We start from the raw sequence: 17,681 nt of genomic DNA on the forward strand, positions 1-17,681 counted from the left end.
TTAGGAGGGCTGTGTGCGTGATAATCGAGTAGGGTCGAATCCTCCAAGTAGAGGATTTTTTAGGTTTTATTGCCACTATGTCAGATGTTTCCACTTTCCTCAGACGGCTTAATTACTCACTTTCAACAAAGAACTGTCACCCACAATGATTGAAGAACAAAAAATAACAACATAGGCCTACATGTATATAATTTATTCTCACTTCAAGAGAGATAGCTTTATCATAAATAAAACATAATTCATTTTGAACATTACCCGCCATTTCTCATTTACACCCAACAAAAAAACGGGTTCTTATTTACATTCATCTCGTTCATAAATGGATCCTGCTTGAAAACGTAGAACTTCTCTTGTTTTCCGTTGTCCATCCTTTCATATCTCAAAACATATATGAATATTAGTAAAAACAAACTGATACAATATAGTAATGATATCTTAAATACACTTGATGCCCCACGAAAGCTTAAAATTATTCTATATTCATTTAACCACATTGTTACAAACACAGAAGCAATTAATTGAAAAAGGATGAAAAACCAATTTGCAAATAAAAGTTTACATATCTTTATTTGAAGTAAAGATATTCATTCTCTTATTTCTTGGCGAGTTCGTAATAGTTATTATATTGGGCATAATTAATAGTTATTATATCGGGACACATACAGGGACTCCCTCACACTCAAGACTTAGCATTTAAATGCCTGGTAAAAATACTAAAGTGAGGGGTACATCGTCACAAGTAATTTCATATTGATTTATACACTTAACATAAAAGGGGGTCATTATGTTTGCAGGGTTGCCATTACTGCTGATGAAAAAAATCCCGAAAATATATTCGTAACAATTAAGCGAGCACCTCCCCCTAGAGATTTTCTTATTTGAAGCCCTAAAAGAGACGACAATCACACCAAACTTGTGAAAAGTCACTGTGTTTTTGCTGGCGGCTAAATTTCACAATAAAACTGTTAACATGTAAAATAAATAAACTAAACACATGTATTAGTCTACAGTAGCATCTTAGCAGCGTCAAGGAAAACTGGGCCAGCGGCTTAGTCATGAAGGTGGTACATTCTAACATAGAACTCAAATCAAATTAGATCTATTGAGTTCAATAATTCTAAGGAGCTGATGTGATGATGTGCAGGAAGGAATGCATGCGCAAACAACAAAAGCACGTATCAATTGACGAATTTTGATTACGGCACTGAAAATGAATTTCCTCATCCAGAAAATCCGGGTTGGCAATTTAAAACATTTGAAATTCCGGAGAAATCTGCAGGAGTGGCAACTCTGTTTGTGATGATAGGGAGACATTTTGTAAGAACAATAAATTCATCGATGCACAGTATACACAGCTTTCCAGTTTTCCTTTACAGGTTTGGTGGTTGTCAACAACAGAACGCTTTGAATTTGATGAATTAAATTTTCTATTCAGTCCTTTATGAAATATCTCAAGAAAATCTGCCCAGTAGTGAACTAAATGAAATACCGGTAGGTACTGATGAATGTAGTACTGCTAGTTACTTCACTTCACACGATTTTATGCTGGTCCTCTCAGTACAAGTAGAAAATGAAACCTTTGTACGCACACATACCGTATTCAACGAAATCAGTTTTTAACTCAAGTAGGCTGATATGATTCTTAGCTAGAATATAACTCAAGTAATAATAATAATGATAATAACAGACTCGGTCAGAAAGGCAGACACTACCTGTTTAAACGTGCTCCGACGTAATATAGCCCGCGCGAAAACTGAAACACTACTTCAACATGGGAACAGAGTCTGCGATAACAGTTCCATCAGTCGCTTCAAACAGACATAACCGCTTTATTTACACAGCTATGTAACTATAACTATTCAGACTGAGAAGAAATTTGCGATGGAAGGATAATTGAAAATGTACACGATACACAAACATCATACATACAAATATGTTAGGTGACAAGAGACCCTCCCTTGCGTTGTAAACTTTATCTCATCCATTATCATCACATACTCCGGTACTATCCAAATTCGAACTAACACGCGTTGTCGCTGAGGAAAAATTTACGCTCAAATCAAAAGTGTATTGGTCATCGATTTCAAGTTAGCAGCAGCAGCAGCAGCAGCAGCAGCAACAGCAGCAGAAGATAAATCTGCTCACTTATGACTCATAGCGCGATATTCTTTCCGCAAATGAGAATTGAACGAAACGAACGAACGAAAAAAAATCGCAGTTAAGGCTTTCATCGTCCATCGGTGAATGTTCTTACATAGAACACAGTGTTTCAGTAGAGATAACTATTAATGTTTGCTATGTACAATTGACCCACTGGTGGAAAATATCAGCTGAAGCTTCTTATCAATAAATTCAAGTCATCAGAGACGCATGAATAATGTATACATATATACATATATATATGTAATGTATGTATGTAAACAGCATTTTTCTTCCCGTAGTGACGAAAAAGGCGTACAACACAATACCTAAATGACAAAATTGTGCCTTTCATAAACAGCAACACTTGTCCGTTCCAGTTCCAGTTCGCGTTATATTATTGTCTAAAACGATCTCTTCATCAAACGATAGATATATCAATGTATATATTTATTTTCCATACGGCGGCCGAACGCGATGAAGACAGTGGTTATGTGGCAAACCGTTTTGTCCACAGTCGAGCCGTTCGGTCGTGTTCCTCGCGATTATTTAGGTACTGCTGGGCTATACTTCCGACGAGCGGATCGCGCGGATTACAGTCAGTGAGTAACGAACATATAGAGAGAAGCACCTTCGATACGGTGAGAGCCGGACTCCAATTATCCTTCAGTATGTCCAGACAGATCATGCCTTGGCTGTTTATGTTACAGTGATAAATTCTCGTTCGAAATTGCACCTGAAAAGATATCAACAAATACAGATGACGAAAAATGCTTAACATACGGCTACATTTACATACATTATAAACATATGTAAATAAATATTAAAAATACACGGAAAAACATGCTAATTTTTCCTCGAACACGCTTGGTATCATATCTAGAGGCACGTAAACCAGATGTATTTAGAGCGTAACCCCTCGAGATAAATGTCAGTTTGTTGAATCGCTCGTACAGATAAAAGAAGCTGATCAAAGCTCTCGGGCGAAGACACCGAAGCAAGATGAACGTTTCAAAATGGATACCGACGACTACGTCGGGAAAGTATGATTGCGAGAATTATAACAACGGACGGACGCGTTGCGCTAGTATCTATATAAACGATGAAACATGAAACCGAGTTGACAGATAAGGTGGAAGACAAGTTTGCTGCCAAATGACAAATGGTCTCTCGGTTTGTGTTAGCAACACGAAATGGTCACTGGATACGGAATCTTCATGGAAACCTGGCGAATCAATAGCGTATTAGCGATTCACGGAAATCCTTTCATCGAACAACCAGTCGGGGCACCCAGCGTTGTTCGACAGACTGGATTCATAAAACTGAACAATTAGTAACAGGCGAAAATTGATTCCCGCGCACAATAGCGGAGTAAGTGGTTCGTTGAATTATTCTACCCAGAAAAAGATAATTCGCAGGAATTTCTAAACACACGAGATACAAAAAGACCTAAGCCCTAACACAAGTATTGAATCTATGTACGAGAAAATGTATCGATATGAAAGTCATGTAATTTCGACGAGAACAAACGATAGAATTCTCATGCGTCGAGAGAATCAGAATCCACACTGACGATGTCATTGTTTTCTAAAGAAATTGTCACAATAATAGATCGACTATGACTGCATATATAGCTTTTACTACACAGCGTTGGTTATACAAAATGTATAGCCAAACTGTTAGAACATTAATATGCACTTAATGTAAAATAAACAACAGGTGAATTGAAGATTTTATACAGCTAAAAAAAGCCACAAATATCCGTTGAAGGGATTTCATGTTCAATGGCAACAGAGGAAGCTATTCAGAAGTCTACTCGCGTTTTTTAATCTTCAGGTCTAACTAATGGGACGCTTTCAACCCGGATCTTTGCCAGGGATGGACTTGTAAACATTTATTATTCCCTTAGTCTTCAACGCAAAAACCAGACATCTCTTAAACTCGAACAAGATTTTGTAGACCTAACTGTTCTAAATGAAACAAGATTTACCAGGGCGGATCCAGCCTACCTCTACTACCGCTTGAGCGGTACACACGATTGTAGAAGCGCCCTTCTATTTTGCAAGTTCTGGTAGAAGTAACTTAAAATGATCAATTTGAATAATTGAAAATTGGTAAACTTCTTATCATTTGATGAATAATTTTTCTTTAACAAGTTGAAATTTCATATTTTCTATGATATATACATATAGGCCTAGGTGCCCGTCTACAGCTGAGCAGCACTCAGAAACCTAGGCTAGATCCTGCCTAGTTGACTAGCTAAACATAACATTTTCCGATAACCAATGTCTAGAACGACAACCCGCAATTTTCAATGAAGTATTTTCCATTTCCATCTTTTCATTTCCGACATTCAAAACTGATGACTCGTTGACAAGATTCGAAATGTCAGAGATGATTTACTACTAGGCGATTGTACTGCTTTGGTCTATGTATGGCTCATACGGAACACTCCTATGAAATCGGCGTCACTCGGCTTTATACGTTCTATTTATGAATTGATTCGACATGATTATTAGAAATAATACACAATCAAAATAACAATCCCCGTAATAACCATGCATGAAATCGCTATTACCCTGTACTGTATTATAAGACTTGTAACCTCATACTTTAATATTGGAAAATTAAATTCACAATTCGCAAATTTTTTCTTAATGTAGCGGAACTAAAATTTTCAATCATGTTCACCATTGATGAAACGCTATGACCGCATTGTGACGATATACAGAGAGTCTCGCACTGATAGAATGAGAAAGATGAAGTCCGAAAAGTTTCCTTGAAGCTAATTATCTTAACTCTTAATTGCTTAATTTGTCCCTTTGTTCTAGGCATATATGAGTATCTCATATTTCTGTTAACTTGAAGATCGAAACATCGAATCAATAAATTATTAGCTTTGAGGAAACTTTTCGGACTTCATATTTCTCGTTATATCAGTGCGGGTTCTCTGTATATTCCAAATATGTACTGAATGTACTTCGACTTAAACAAAAAATTGTGTAAATTTGACCGCCAATCACACAACTATATCTGTACTTCGATTTCTGATTTCAAAATCAGACCTCCTGTTTCGCTCACGGCAGGTATATGGTGGGTTTGTAAGGGACATCAAATCCGAACAAATCAAACAAAATCTACCGATCAAATCCCCATTTAAAGTAAAAGAAATATATTTACCTTCGGTGGTTTGAACGGATAATCCGGAGCGAACTGTATATCCAGGAAGAATACACCTCCTTCGTAAACAGATCCCGGTGGACCGAGGATAGTCGATACCCATTCGTACATATTATCACCTTTCGGTCCAGCACTACAATCAAATAACAACGCATCAGATAATAAGTTACTCCCGAAGAAAACGATCTATCATGTAAGAGGTAAAATAAAATATTTCATATAACGAAATTCCTCGGCTAAAGTTCAAGGTAAGGAAATAGATTTATCAAGGCCGGCTATCGAATTTGTACAGCTTGTCAGCTATACAGGTAACTATTTTTGACAATGGTTTATATAGGATCTAGAAAACGTATGTTGTTTTTTTAAATTAAATTAGGGCCTACACAGATTTTTATACTTTTATAAGCACTGAATATGAATTCGCGGTATCTATTTCACCATTGCTATGTTTCAAATTTTTTGCTTAAGGGAATTCTATTTCTTGTCGTCGTCGACCAACATTAAAATACATAACCAATAACAACACGATTTCACGCGTAATTCGAATAAGGATCGTAGAAGGAACTTGCCTGCAATTCGGAGGTGGATCGAGAGTAATCTCCGCTAATTCCTTTTGTATCCTGAAAATTCAGAAAATCAAAATCCATTAATCATTGACGCGTACAGCAAACTGTTTGCTAGAAACACACGACTGAAATGTCATTATCAAGTGTATTCGAACTAGACGTATTCATCAAATCTATTGATCAAGCCGGGAGCACCCAATATGGAGCCTGACGAGTGACAGGGATGGAGCGAAAACACAGTATCTCTTTGTGTACGCGAACGTAAACGACGATTTCTCGAAATACGCCGAACCGACCGCGAAATAATTTCGCCGGTTCGACGGCGTATCGCCAACGCGTTCGAGATCAGTTTTCGGATACACGAAATATGTCGTAATTAAGGAGCAGTAAGGGTTTTTAGCTTATATGCAAATGAGCCGAGGAGAGCTACGTGTATTCACTGTGGTATGATTCACTGTACGGCAGGCAGGCAGCCAGCTCGGTGAATGCCAACCCATGCATAAGTGACCCTCCGATCAAAACACACGCCGTATATAACGAGCTACACACAACCATTATGCCAGTGCAATCCGCTAATAACCTTACCGTTTAGCGCTGGTGCTCATCGATTTCGATACTTTCGGATTAATTTTCGTTTCTTTCGCCGAGTTCGCGGTAGATTCGCCGGCAGTCGTCGAGTTCCTGGCACGAGATGCGCTCGTATTCGACGTGCCTGGTTGCGAATCCCTCGCTGTACTGCTGGTACTCATACTGCCGGTTTTTGTTTTTGCTCAAAAAACCTTGTATTATAGGCCTATAGATCTGCGTGCGCTCCGGTGTATGTACGCGTCGAGCTAAAAAAAGAATCCGTTGAATCGTCGCCGCGATGGAATCGATTGCGTTTTATACGATAAAAATGTCGTGTTGGTTTCGATGATTCTTCCGACTATCTCTCGATTGTCCCGCTTTAGCACCTGTATCTATACGTGTACACAGATCAACCGATGTACCACCGATACATATACGAATTAATAATCAATCTCGAGTCCTTGTCGTCGTCGTCGACGTCGTGAAGTCCAAACAAACGAACAGAAGCCACGTGATCAATCCGTTAAGAAGACGGGTATAGCCTGAAACGAAATGACACAGAACGGCTGTTAATATATCTCATGATATCGCTATATTGCGGTATAATCTATTCCGGTCTTTGTTAGCGAGGTGTTATGCGCTGAACGAAGGACACAGACTGACACAGAGAGAGAGAGAGAGAGAGAGAGAGAGAGAGAGAGAGAGAGAGAGAGAGAGAGAGAGAAGAGAGAGAAGAGCGCGCACACGTTCCCTCAGATTATTATTACCATCGTACGAGTCAGAGAGCCTCGCGAACGAGCGCGTTCACAACAACAACATACGGCTTTTAATAATATACACGCAGCGAATAGCCACGCGTAGATCGAACCTGATGGAAACATTGTCGCAGAATGTAACGCAGATTTCTCTGAAAATGCCGCACCAGCATATTAGAGTCCGATACCATGAATATTATTTGTGTCGTACATATTGACTAAAACCCGACTGAACGCGAGATGGTTGTCTACGCGTACACATGCTGACGACGACGGCGACGTTGACCGACTCTAACCGTTCAACTCGCTAATGGAATCCGCAGACAGCTAGATATTTCCTAGCTACGAATAAAGCCCGCTTAAATCCCGATAATTTGGAAAGAGCACCGAGTTTAAGATTTGAATTACGGTTTTGGAAATTTACAGGCTGTATTCTCAAAAAACAAATGGATGATGTCAGTAATGTATTTCGAAATCGAAGTGAAAATAGTGAACTTGATGATCAACAAAAGAACTAACTTGAAAGTTCATTGTTGCCTTGAAAAATAGCGCATTAATTGCTAAATATGGTTGACAAATGATATAATATAAATCATAATTATGATATCTAAGGATCGATAGTCGTTTTGAATTTTAGTGTCGATAATTAAATTAAATTGACCAGCAACCACTCTAGCCCCCGATATATCGATGGCGTAGAGCACATCTTCTCGAAAATGATTATGAAAATTGCACATCCTCTCAAAAATTATCAAACATAGAATAAGAATTAAATCTATTCAATTAGAAAATAAACGCCAAAATTTACAATTGTAATTGTTATTTTGAAACTTCAATATTGATGACGCAGTGCACATCGAGTCACGCAGAAACCCTTAGGCCTCTATATTGCATACTTATCGATGTATATAAACATTGTTGTAATGGTTCTTACTAATAAAAAAACAAATACACAATTTCTGGATGTCAGTACTGCATATAGATCAAAGTCAAAGTGAAAATAGTGAACTTGACGATCAAAAAACTAATAATTGATACTGACCGCTGAAGTTAGATTATTGAAAACAAAAAAAGAGAAATACTGAAACTGTTTTAGAAAGACCGGATAGCGGTTGACGACACTCCAGAATTGGTAACTGTCAACGTAACCGATCAAAATCCAGAATAGATAAAGAAATAACAAAATCAGTTCGGACTAATCGACTTGAACAAAAAATAATCGCGATGCATTTAGAGCTATAACCACGAAAAGGTGACATTTTGATTCGTTTGAAATTTCATGTCAAACTAGAATGATGATTCACTAATATGGAAGTTCAACATGAGAGAAATTAACACGCAATATTAACACTTGCCATGCGTGTGTATGTCGTAGTTATGGTTATTTCAAAATTGTATACGAATGACCTATTATCAGCTCTGAAAGTCACATGGAATATCAAAATCTTAGGAAGTAATATCTCTTATCTAAATGACACTCATTCATTCGAATCAGATAGAAAAATTCCCGGAAATCGATTTCAAATTTGTATGACTTCGTAGAACTATAGGAAGGATAATGGTTTTTTAAGCTATTAAGTAGCCGTGTATTTATGATATACAGAAAATGGTCAATGGCTTGTCAAACTGCTATACATGTGACCGGCTTGCATGGGAAATGATAAAATAATCAAATTTACAGCGCAGACAAAAGTCAGAAATATGTCATGCATGGACAGCAGAAATTAACAGAAAACTAAAAGGTACAAAAGCCCAGATCTAAATGACCTCATTAATCACAGTAAACTGTAATCAAAAAGGCCCATAAATAGATAAGTAGGACTGTCTACGATGAAAAAAAAACTGAATATCTTTTCTGGAAGAGATTAATAGACATCCATATCAAAAAGGGACGATGCCAATCCAATGCTTACACAAAGCAGTCGCCAGATAACTTGGGAATTAAACTATTGGAACCCCAGAACCAATTTCAATTACATGACAAAGGTCTATATAACCGGATCAAATTTCTGTAATAGGCTGATGTTTCCAAGTTAAAAGGTTAAAATACTACATATTTTTCAATCTACAAAAGTAAAAATGGTCCTACGTAGGTCTACATATTTCCAAATGTGCTGTAAGTAAATTCAATCTTAATTCAAACTCATCAAGGACAAAAACGATGTAATTATCAAACTATTAATGAGCCTAATCATAGTTTAGTGAAATGTTAACCAGCGTATATCCATTGGCAAAATTACAAAAATATATGTTAGGCCTAGGCTATTTATACCTTGATTACAAATATAATCCTTGGTCTAGGCCTATAGTGAATCAAGGCTAAGAGCGGAGCTTTACTAATTTTCTAATCTAAATTACCCAGCACCCATGAATCAACTCCTTAAGAATCCAAGCTTCATTGAAATTCATTTCACATTTAACAAGATTTGTCATTCTTAGAATTGAAGCCATCCAAATTAACCCAACAACCTACAAGGATATCCCCCTAAATTTTGAAAGTTGCCTCAAAATTTCAGCTTGAAAAATTCCAGATTGACTTAGGCCTATACAAAATTGACAATTTTCAAGAACCTACATGCATTTTTCTCCCAGAAGCCTGGAAAATGTCTTTGCTGCTTAGTGAAGGTCTATAAGCAGACATTTTCTAGGTTTCTGAGAAAAAATAACCATATCTCAGACAGCCATAACTGATAAGATAATTGGATTGGTCAAATCAATGAGACTCTCTGCCCCGGTGTATTTCATGGTGCCACTATGGAGGGTCACTCTCTTCCAACAAATGATTCACGGCAAATTTCAAAATAAGGTACGGTACTGACAGTGATTTGAGCACATACTTTTGATTTGAGCACATACTTTTCTTCATGTCAGGTTTGATCGGCCAATAGCCAAGGGCAGATATACTGAAAAATACTGAAAAGGGCAAGTCGATAACCATGCAGCCAAAAGGGTCAGAACAATTTAGAAATTTCAGTGCATTTCCATATAATTTCTAAGCATCCGAGGGCCATTTCAGGAAATATAACTTATAAGCTAAATCTTGTATAGTGGACTGCTGGGTGGAAAAAATGTCCTGAAAATACTGCCCTCTTTTTTTTAAGGGCATAGAAAAATTGCATGCAGTGCCCTTGTACTTTTGCTCCAGTCTGGATCGACCCGCTGTAGCCAGCATAAATAAAGTGTTGATATTTAACATCATGAATCAGTGATTACTACAAGAATCATTCAAAAGGAAATACCAGCAGGGTAAAATATTATCAACACACAAGAGCCGAGACCAGTCGTCGTCATATCACGAAATCTGAGGCTCAATTACGCCCTGAAAATATCACAAATGGTTCGCTACCAGAGTGCTTAACAAAATCTAGTACTTACAAACGAGTGTAAGCGGGAATTATCGTCTTCAGACAAGTCAAAAATAAGTCTCCTTCGGTTGGAATATTGAACTGATCACTTATTACTTCTCATTTCATCCTTCGCGTTGTTGAAGATCAATTACTTCCTGGAACCTTGGAGCTATTCGCTTCGACGGCGCCCTCCCTCTTGCAGGTGCAATTATTTCGTAAGATATCGAATGACAATAGGTGTTTGCGCGTGTTTGCATTCTAGATGTTGTTTTGTACGAGGTAATTAATAATTCTAATTATTGATTAATACGTGCATAGGCGTAATTGAGTGCAAATAGAATACATGAAATCATTGCTCGACGGGTTTTCATCGTTTCCAGGAAGAGCTGAATTACTCGGCACCTTGCATTATTGGAAGGGGTTGTAGGTTGTGTCGTAATGCGAATGGAATCGCCTCGTCAGTAGAGTCGAGCGCGTCTCCGATACTTCGCCGCGGTTTTTGCCTACTAATAATTCAAGAAGAATTTTAAAAAAAGGATCTTCAAAATTCATTCATTTGAGTTGCGACGACAATTTCTTACATATTATAGTAATTGAATTAGAAACTTCACACACGGCAATACAAGCATTAGAGAATTGATACAAATTAATAAAAGATTACTGAATTAGTCCGTAAAAAGAAATTCTGAATTTTATACTATAAATTATGATATAAGTATAAAGAAGGTTTCGATTGAACAGGAATATGATTTCGGGATAAAGGTTGGTAAAATAAACACGCCAGAAGAAATTCCGCGGAATCGGTAGCGAACATAAAACTGCCCTCGTAATCACGCATCATTACTATCATATAAATAGCACTTCTCGTTCAAAAACTCGAAAAAAACGGTACATCGGGGGACAATAGAAATTTGATAATAATGGATGTGGCCAGGGAGCCACTGTTTTCTGAACAATCAAATTCAAAAGAAGATCAAGATCACAAAATATTTCATTTCAAAGGAACCGTTCCTATTTTCTAATTCATTCTGACGGGATTCGAACCCGGGTTTTCTATTGATTCCATGTCCTGCGGCCTAGATAATGTCGACGAAGACTGGTAGGGGGCGCGGTAGTGAGCTGAGCTGGAACTAGAATTCAAAAAGGTTAGCAAATAATCTTTTTATCAAACTAATTAAGCATTGATGATAAAACTTATCGCGGTAAAAGTTTCACATGTTTGTGTTTAGTTTCTGTTCATTTACAATATAACGTTAAAACAAGCAATACACGAATGATAACACTTTCTTTTACAATTCATTATAGTCTGTGTAACTTCCGTTTAATTGGTTTTTTGGTTTTGTAGTTATAAGTTGCTATTTTTATGAAACTACATAGTTTATACCAATCGAATTGTAGTAATCAGCATTGATATAGCTTAACATACATCTCTGGAAAAAGTTTATCCAGGCCAAGGCTGTGCGTAGTATTTTTTTAAAGAAATTAAAATAGTTGAAATATACTTTTTTGATTTTTAGATGTCGGAAGGAATTGGTAGAAAAGAGCTTCGCAATCGAGGGGTAGGGGATCGACAAGATGATGTTCCAGCTGGAGCGACGGAAACGTCCGTTAAAGATGAACAAGATTCTGTTTCAGCCGATTTAGCTCCAGTGGATGATTTAGCCGATTGGAAACGACTGGTTAAATCAGAATACATGCGATTGCGACAACAGAAAAGATTCCGCAGGGCTGACGAAGTTAGAGTACGTATTTTCAGCGAATTCACTTTTCTTTTCTTTGCACAATTAATTTCAAATTGATCTAAAGATCAATTACAGATTATTTTTTTTTTTTTTTTTAATTCAATGGACCAATGAATCCAAGTTTAATTCTGGTCTTGTGTCATATTATATATATATATATATATATATATATATATATATATATATATATATATATATATATATATATATATTATTATGGTTATTTCTCTTTTTATTTTGTCATTTAGTCAGTGGTAACCAGCAACCGAAAGTATATCGATGAAAAGACAGCAAAAATGGCCGAATCTTGGAAAGACACTCAATCGCAGCCTCTTCGCGCTCCCGAGATGCTTAGTAAATTTGTTATTACAAGAAAAGTACATATTACATTGTTATATCTGCAAATTAAATCACATGGTGGCCACTTATCTGGAAAACAGGGAAAAGTCAGAATTTTTTTTCTTTAAAAAAGTCAGGTTATAATCTGGGAAGAGATTGCTAGGCCGCATGTAAAAATCAAACAGTCTCCATTTATGTCTTACATATTTGATTGTTAATCGTTTGGATTCATAGTAGTTCGACTCAGGGAAAACAACGTGCGTGTCAGGGAAAAGTCAGGGTTAAGTCGGGGAAATAGCAAGTCAAAATAAAGCGGCCACCCTGAAACGAGGAGTGGTAGGGTTTAACTTCTGCATTAGGTCGTTCAATTCATGGAAAATCCTATTATTACTACGTGTGCTGTATTTTGTATTGATTTTGATATGAGCGGGTGAAATATTTGTATTTCAATTTGTAGTGTGAGGTTGAACCTGGAATGAAAGCCTTCCCAAAACAAATTGTTCCATTACGCATTATGAATGATGTCACAGGACTTCCTACTATGTATATGTGGGCACCATTGCAACAGAATTTCATGGTCAGTTTGATTCTGGTTTTGGATCGATTACTTTTAAGGTTCAGGGGTCAGTTGCACAGTCGTGACTTAAGTTCAAAACTGGTCTCAAATCTTAAGACTGGTCTTAAGTTGTTAGATTGTCTATAGAACTAAGTTGGTCTTAGACTGGTCTTAAGTCTAAGCTATGACTGTGCAACCGGCTCCAGATGATAAAATGCACTCTTTGTAACATTAATTGGTTGAATATTCCCTGGTTATGAATTAACCTAGATAAGGTTCCAAATCCATGTATCAGAAATTAAACTGAAATTGCCTGATTATTACTATAATTGCATATCTAGGTTGAAGACGAAACCGTTCTACACAATATTCCATACCTGGGTGATGATGTTGTTGATCAGGATGGTTCCTTCCTCGAAGAGCTTTTGAAGAATTACGATGGTAAGGTGCACGGTGGGCGTGAAAAAATAACGATGGATGACGACATTTTTCTCGACCTAATCAACAATTTGATGGAGAAAAAGAAAGACGACCAAGAAGATCAAACCTCTGGTTAGTATAATGATTCTAATTCATTTGAAGCATTGTTTATAGATGTGTGAAAATTGTTACGTCTATTCTAAAAATTTGTTTACATCTTATAGAGAGCAAAAATAATGGCAATCCGCCAGATATATTGTTTGAAGCGATAGCTTTATTATTTCCGGATAAGGGAACAATAGATGGACTCAAAGAAAGGTGAGATAGCATAGTTGTAGTTGGCTATTCCTGCTTTAATACTTATCTTACAATGTTAACCATCCATACAAGGGTATATCGTCAATACAAAGGTATATTTACGCCTATGACGGATATATGATTTTGGCGGAATTCAGGGTGGCGTATCCGTATTTCCAAGTAATAAAACATGGCCTGAATGTAGTCGTTCACTGTAGTATGATAATCTATCGTCCAGGTATAAAGAACTCACAGAGATGTTGAACCCAAAGAATCTCCCTGCTGAATGTACACCGAATATAGATGGCCCACACGCCGAAAGCGTACCGCGTGAACAAACTATGCATTCCTTCCACACGTTATTTTGTCGCCGTTGTTACAAATACGATTGTTTTCTACATCGTAAGTCTGAATACTAAGTATATCATTTCTGTTTTCGGAAAGAATGCTAAAAATGAAACGTTATATCGTGTCCTAAATTTGTTTATTCAGCGTATCACCCGAGTCCCAGTATGACTACCAGGAAAGCGCCTGCCACAAAAGTCGACGACGAACCTTGCGGTCCAGACTGTTTCCTCCATGACCCAGTAGTGCAAGCTAAGGTATTTCATGCGTAGGAGTAAATACCCACGTTGATTGAATATTTTATAATTAAATGATATCAGCCTTCCTCGTATCACTCGTGTCAATCCAGAGTTCATGGCTTGGAATCCTCTTGATTAGATCATGGAATGGAGAAAATAAATCCGAGACCCTCCTGGGAGCGACTCTTGTGGAATGGTTATTATCAATCACTAGTATCACTAACATTACTCTACATTTTGATTTGATAGCGTCAAAAAGAACCACAACCGAGTACCTCTAAAGAGCCCGATCCAGTTACAAATCATAGCGGTAAGAGACGGAAAGTGACAAACGCGTCGAGTAATGGTAACACTTCAGACTCCTGTTCAGAGATTTCTAACGATGCTTCAGCAGGTGAATTTACTTTTCGAATTCATTAACTGAAAAGGTCCGATGATTTCAGTCAAACATTTCTTCATCATCAGGTGGAAATCATCGCTCCGATGATGCAAATCTGCTTGTCTTCATCCGCAATACGTTTATCAAAGATTTTGGCTCAAATTTTAAAACTTATGTGGATAGGATTTTCTAGTATTCATCAAATGCTACCTGTAGAATAGCACGACGAAGTGCTACCTGCTATGATAAATGTTATATTTTGATTGTTAATAATTTGATATGTCGTGTTCAATATTCTAGATTATCCGAAACCAAAAAGAAAACGAGCGACCACGAAAGAATGGTCCGGTGCTGATTGTTCGTTGTACCGGGTCCTACATGATGTATTTTATAACAATCACTGTGCTATAGCTAGTCTGATAGAAACGAAAACTTGTTGGCAGGTTAGGACTTAATTCTACAGGTGTACATGAGATTTTGAAAAGATATACCAGTAGGCTCATATTTCTAGCTATTTCCACTATTTCAGGTTTACGACTTTGCGCAAAAAGAATCGAAACACATGCCAAATGTGCACGAAGAGCGACAACTTACTCCACCGCGCAAGAAGAAAAAGAAGCACAGGTTAGACCTCAAAGTGCAAAACTGGTATTCTACGTGCACAAGCCAAACAGTATGACTACGAATTACCTCGTTTTGTTAGAAATTTAGCTACCGTACTACCCCGCTTTGCTACTACCGTATATATGTCTTTTAACTATCTACTGATTTCCACCAAAGTCTCCTGTTAATATCCTTCGTCGAAATAATACTCCTTGATTCTATTCATGCTAATGTTGTTTTTTAAATTAGTTACTCACATGCCTTAGCATTCATGTTCTTTTCAATAGCCTCTATTCTCTGTTTATTCATTTACATCATTTCTTAGCATTCATCTCTGAAGAATTTATTCGTTGATTGGCTTCATTCATTTATCCCTAATTGTTTGCGGCGACCGTCCGTCCGGGAAAAAGGCTCATCTCTAAGTGTGAAAAGGGCCATTGATTGTAATGCCCCAACAGCTATCTAATTTCCAGGTTATGGTCGATGCATTGTCGCAAGATTCAACTGAAAAAAGATTCGACGTCGAACCACGTGTATAACTATCAGCCGTGTGATCATCCGGGACAGAGATGTGATGATACGTGTCCTTGCGTTATGACTCAAAATTTCTGCGAGAAATTCTGTCTTTGTAGCTCAGATTGTAAGTAGTTTGTATATTTCACATTTAAATGAATTTCATTCAAATTTCTATTGAATTCGCCTTCGATTAATTGAAATGGTGATAAGAATCATCTGTATCGTATCTATTTTACTGGATTATGTTTCAGGTCAAAATCGTTTTCCTGGATGCCGATGTAAAGCTCAGTGTAATACAAAACAGTGCCCATGTTTTCTGGCCGTTCGAGAATGTGATCCAGATTTGTGTCAACTCTGTGGTGCAGGTAGATTCTTTTTGATTATGTTTTATTATATTCTCATAAAGTACCATCATATTGAAATGCATAAGTAATGCATAATAAGTGGAAGGAAAGTGCTTTGAAATTGATGGAAAGGTACCTTTGTTCTTGATGGATGAACCCCTTATTCAACAGCGACGAAAGATCTAAGAATGATCGCAAACTGACATCATGTAATTGTGTGATTTGATAATGTTTCAGACCAATTCGATACTAAAAAGATATCCTGTAAAAATGTCAGCGTTCAAAGGGGACTGAGAAAAGTAAGTGTCAATAATTTTTCTCGAAAATTAAATCATGGCAGTTAAATACAGGGTATTTATTTATGTTTATTTTCAATAGCACCTGCTGTTGGCTCCATCTGATGTTGCCGGTTGGGGATGTTATTTGAAGGAGGCTATAGAGAAAAATGAATTCATATCAGAATACTGTGGAGAGGTATGTGTCTTATCTTGAAATATAGGTGTTTCAACAAAGAAAATTTTTTTTAAAGATGCTGACAAAAAATTGAAATTATGAGGTGCTTTGTGATGCTAGACTCCATATTTTAGGTATGTGGGGATATCCTATACTATACTATGTTTATATCATAATCTACAGATCATATCTCAAGATGAAGCGGACAGACGTGGTAAAGTGTACGATAAATATATGTGCAGCTTCTTGTTTAATCTCAACAATGGTAAGAAGTTTATATCTAAATTGGTATCAGCCCTGCTATGTGAAATTCTACGAATCAATTAATTAAGACTAAAATCAGTCGCACAGTTCCTCAGTTGTAAGTTCAATCCAAGATAACGCAAAATCTGAACTCACAACTGTGGAAATGAGTGCGAGGTCTTATTTCGAAGGAATTACAAAATTGAAAATTGAGTCGTAGAGAGTTTATTTAATAACTGGAGATTTTTTGTTATTATTAATATCTCAGTTAATGAAAAATAATATGAATGCATTAGCATTATTATTGATATTAATGCTGAACATTGTGATCATTTTCAAACCAATATTTCATTAAATTTATAGACTTTGTCGTCGACGCTACAAGAAAAGGAAACAAGATACGTTTCGCTAATCATTCCATTAATCCGAACTGTTACGCGAAAGTAATGATGGTCAACGGCGACCACAGAATCGGCATATTTGCGAAAAGAGCCATTCAGGCCGGCGAGGAATTATTCTTCGACTATAGATACGGGCCTATGGAACAGTTGAAGTTCGTCGGACTGGAACGCGACCTCGAAATAACCTAATTTATGAACGATCAATCTATGCAGCAGTTGTTTGACAGCTATCGGACGCGATGAATACGTT

At 37.1% G+C, this 17,681-nt stretch overlaps 2 protein-coding genes across 3 annotated transcripts; one reads left to right on the forward strand and one right to left on the reverse strand.

The window, feature by feature from the left end:
- Window positions 1-178: 178 nt before the first annotated feature.
- On the reverse strand, window positions 179-10,712 carry LOC141899332 (ubiquitin-conjugating enzyme E2-24 kDa-like). Its single transcript, XM_074785581.1, has 5 exons — window positions 10,583-10,712; window positions 6,471-6,994; window positions 5,889-5,939; window positions 5,320-5,452; window positions 179-2,875 (listed from the first exon to the last, which is right to left on the reverse strand). Exons 2-5 carry the CDS (start codon window positions 6,632-6,634, stop codon window positions 2,630-2,632), a joined length of 594 nt encoding a protein of 197 aa, XP_074641682.1. The 5' UTR covers window positions 6,635-6,994; window positions 10,583-10,712; the 3' UTR covers window positions 179-2,629.
- A 943-nt stretch (window positions 10,713-11,655) lies between these two features.
- Window positions 11,656-17,634, forward strand: LOC141899298 (histone-lysine N-methyltransferase EZH2-like). 2 transcript variants are annotated; one of them, XM_074785518.1, is made up of 17 exons: window positions 11,656-11,699; window positions 12,072-12,296; window positions 12,545-12,673; window positions 13,093-13,212; window positions 13,533-13,743; window positions 13,836-13,929; window positions 14,147-14,310; window positions 14,401-14,510; window positions 14,742-14,886; window positions 15,172-15,314; window positions 15,401-15,495; window positions 15,933-16,114; window positions 16,242-16,355; window positions 16,572-16,633; window positions 16,713-16,808; window positions 16,971-17,052; window positions 17,394-17,634. In XM_074785518.1, the coding sequence occupies exons 2-17, from the start codon at window positions 12,072-12,074 to the stop codon at window positions 17,618-17,620; spliced, it is 2,199 nt and encodes a 732-aa protein (XP_074641619.1). In that variant the 5' UTR covers window positions 11,656-11,699; the 3' UTR covers window positions 17,621-17,634. The 2 variants fall into 2 exon arrangements, with proteins under 2 accessions (XP_074641619.1, XP_074641627.1); XM_074785526.1 differs by having other exon boundaries at window positions 15,948-16,114.
- The last annotated feature ends 47 nt before the right edge of the window (window positions 17,635-17,681 follow it).

This window comes from Tubulanus polymorphus, chromosome 1 (assembly GCF_964204645.1).
Source record: "Tubulanus polymorphus chromosome 1, tnTubPoly1.2, whole genome shotgun sequence".
Classification (NCBI taxonomy): Eukaryota; Metazoa; Nemertea; class Palaeonemertea; order Tubulaniformes; family Tubulanidae; genus Tubulanus; species Tubulanus polymorphus.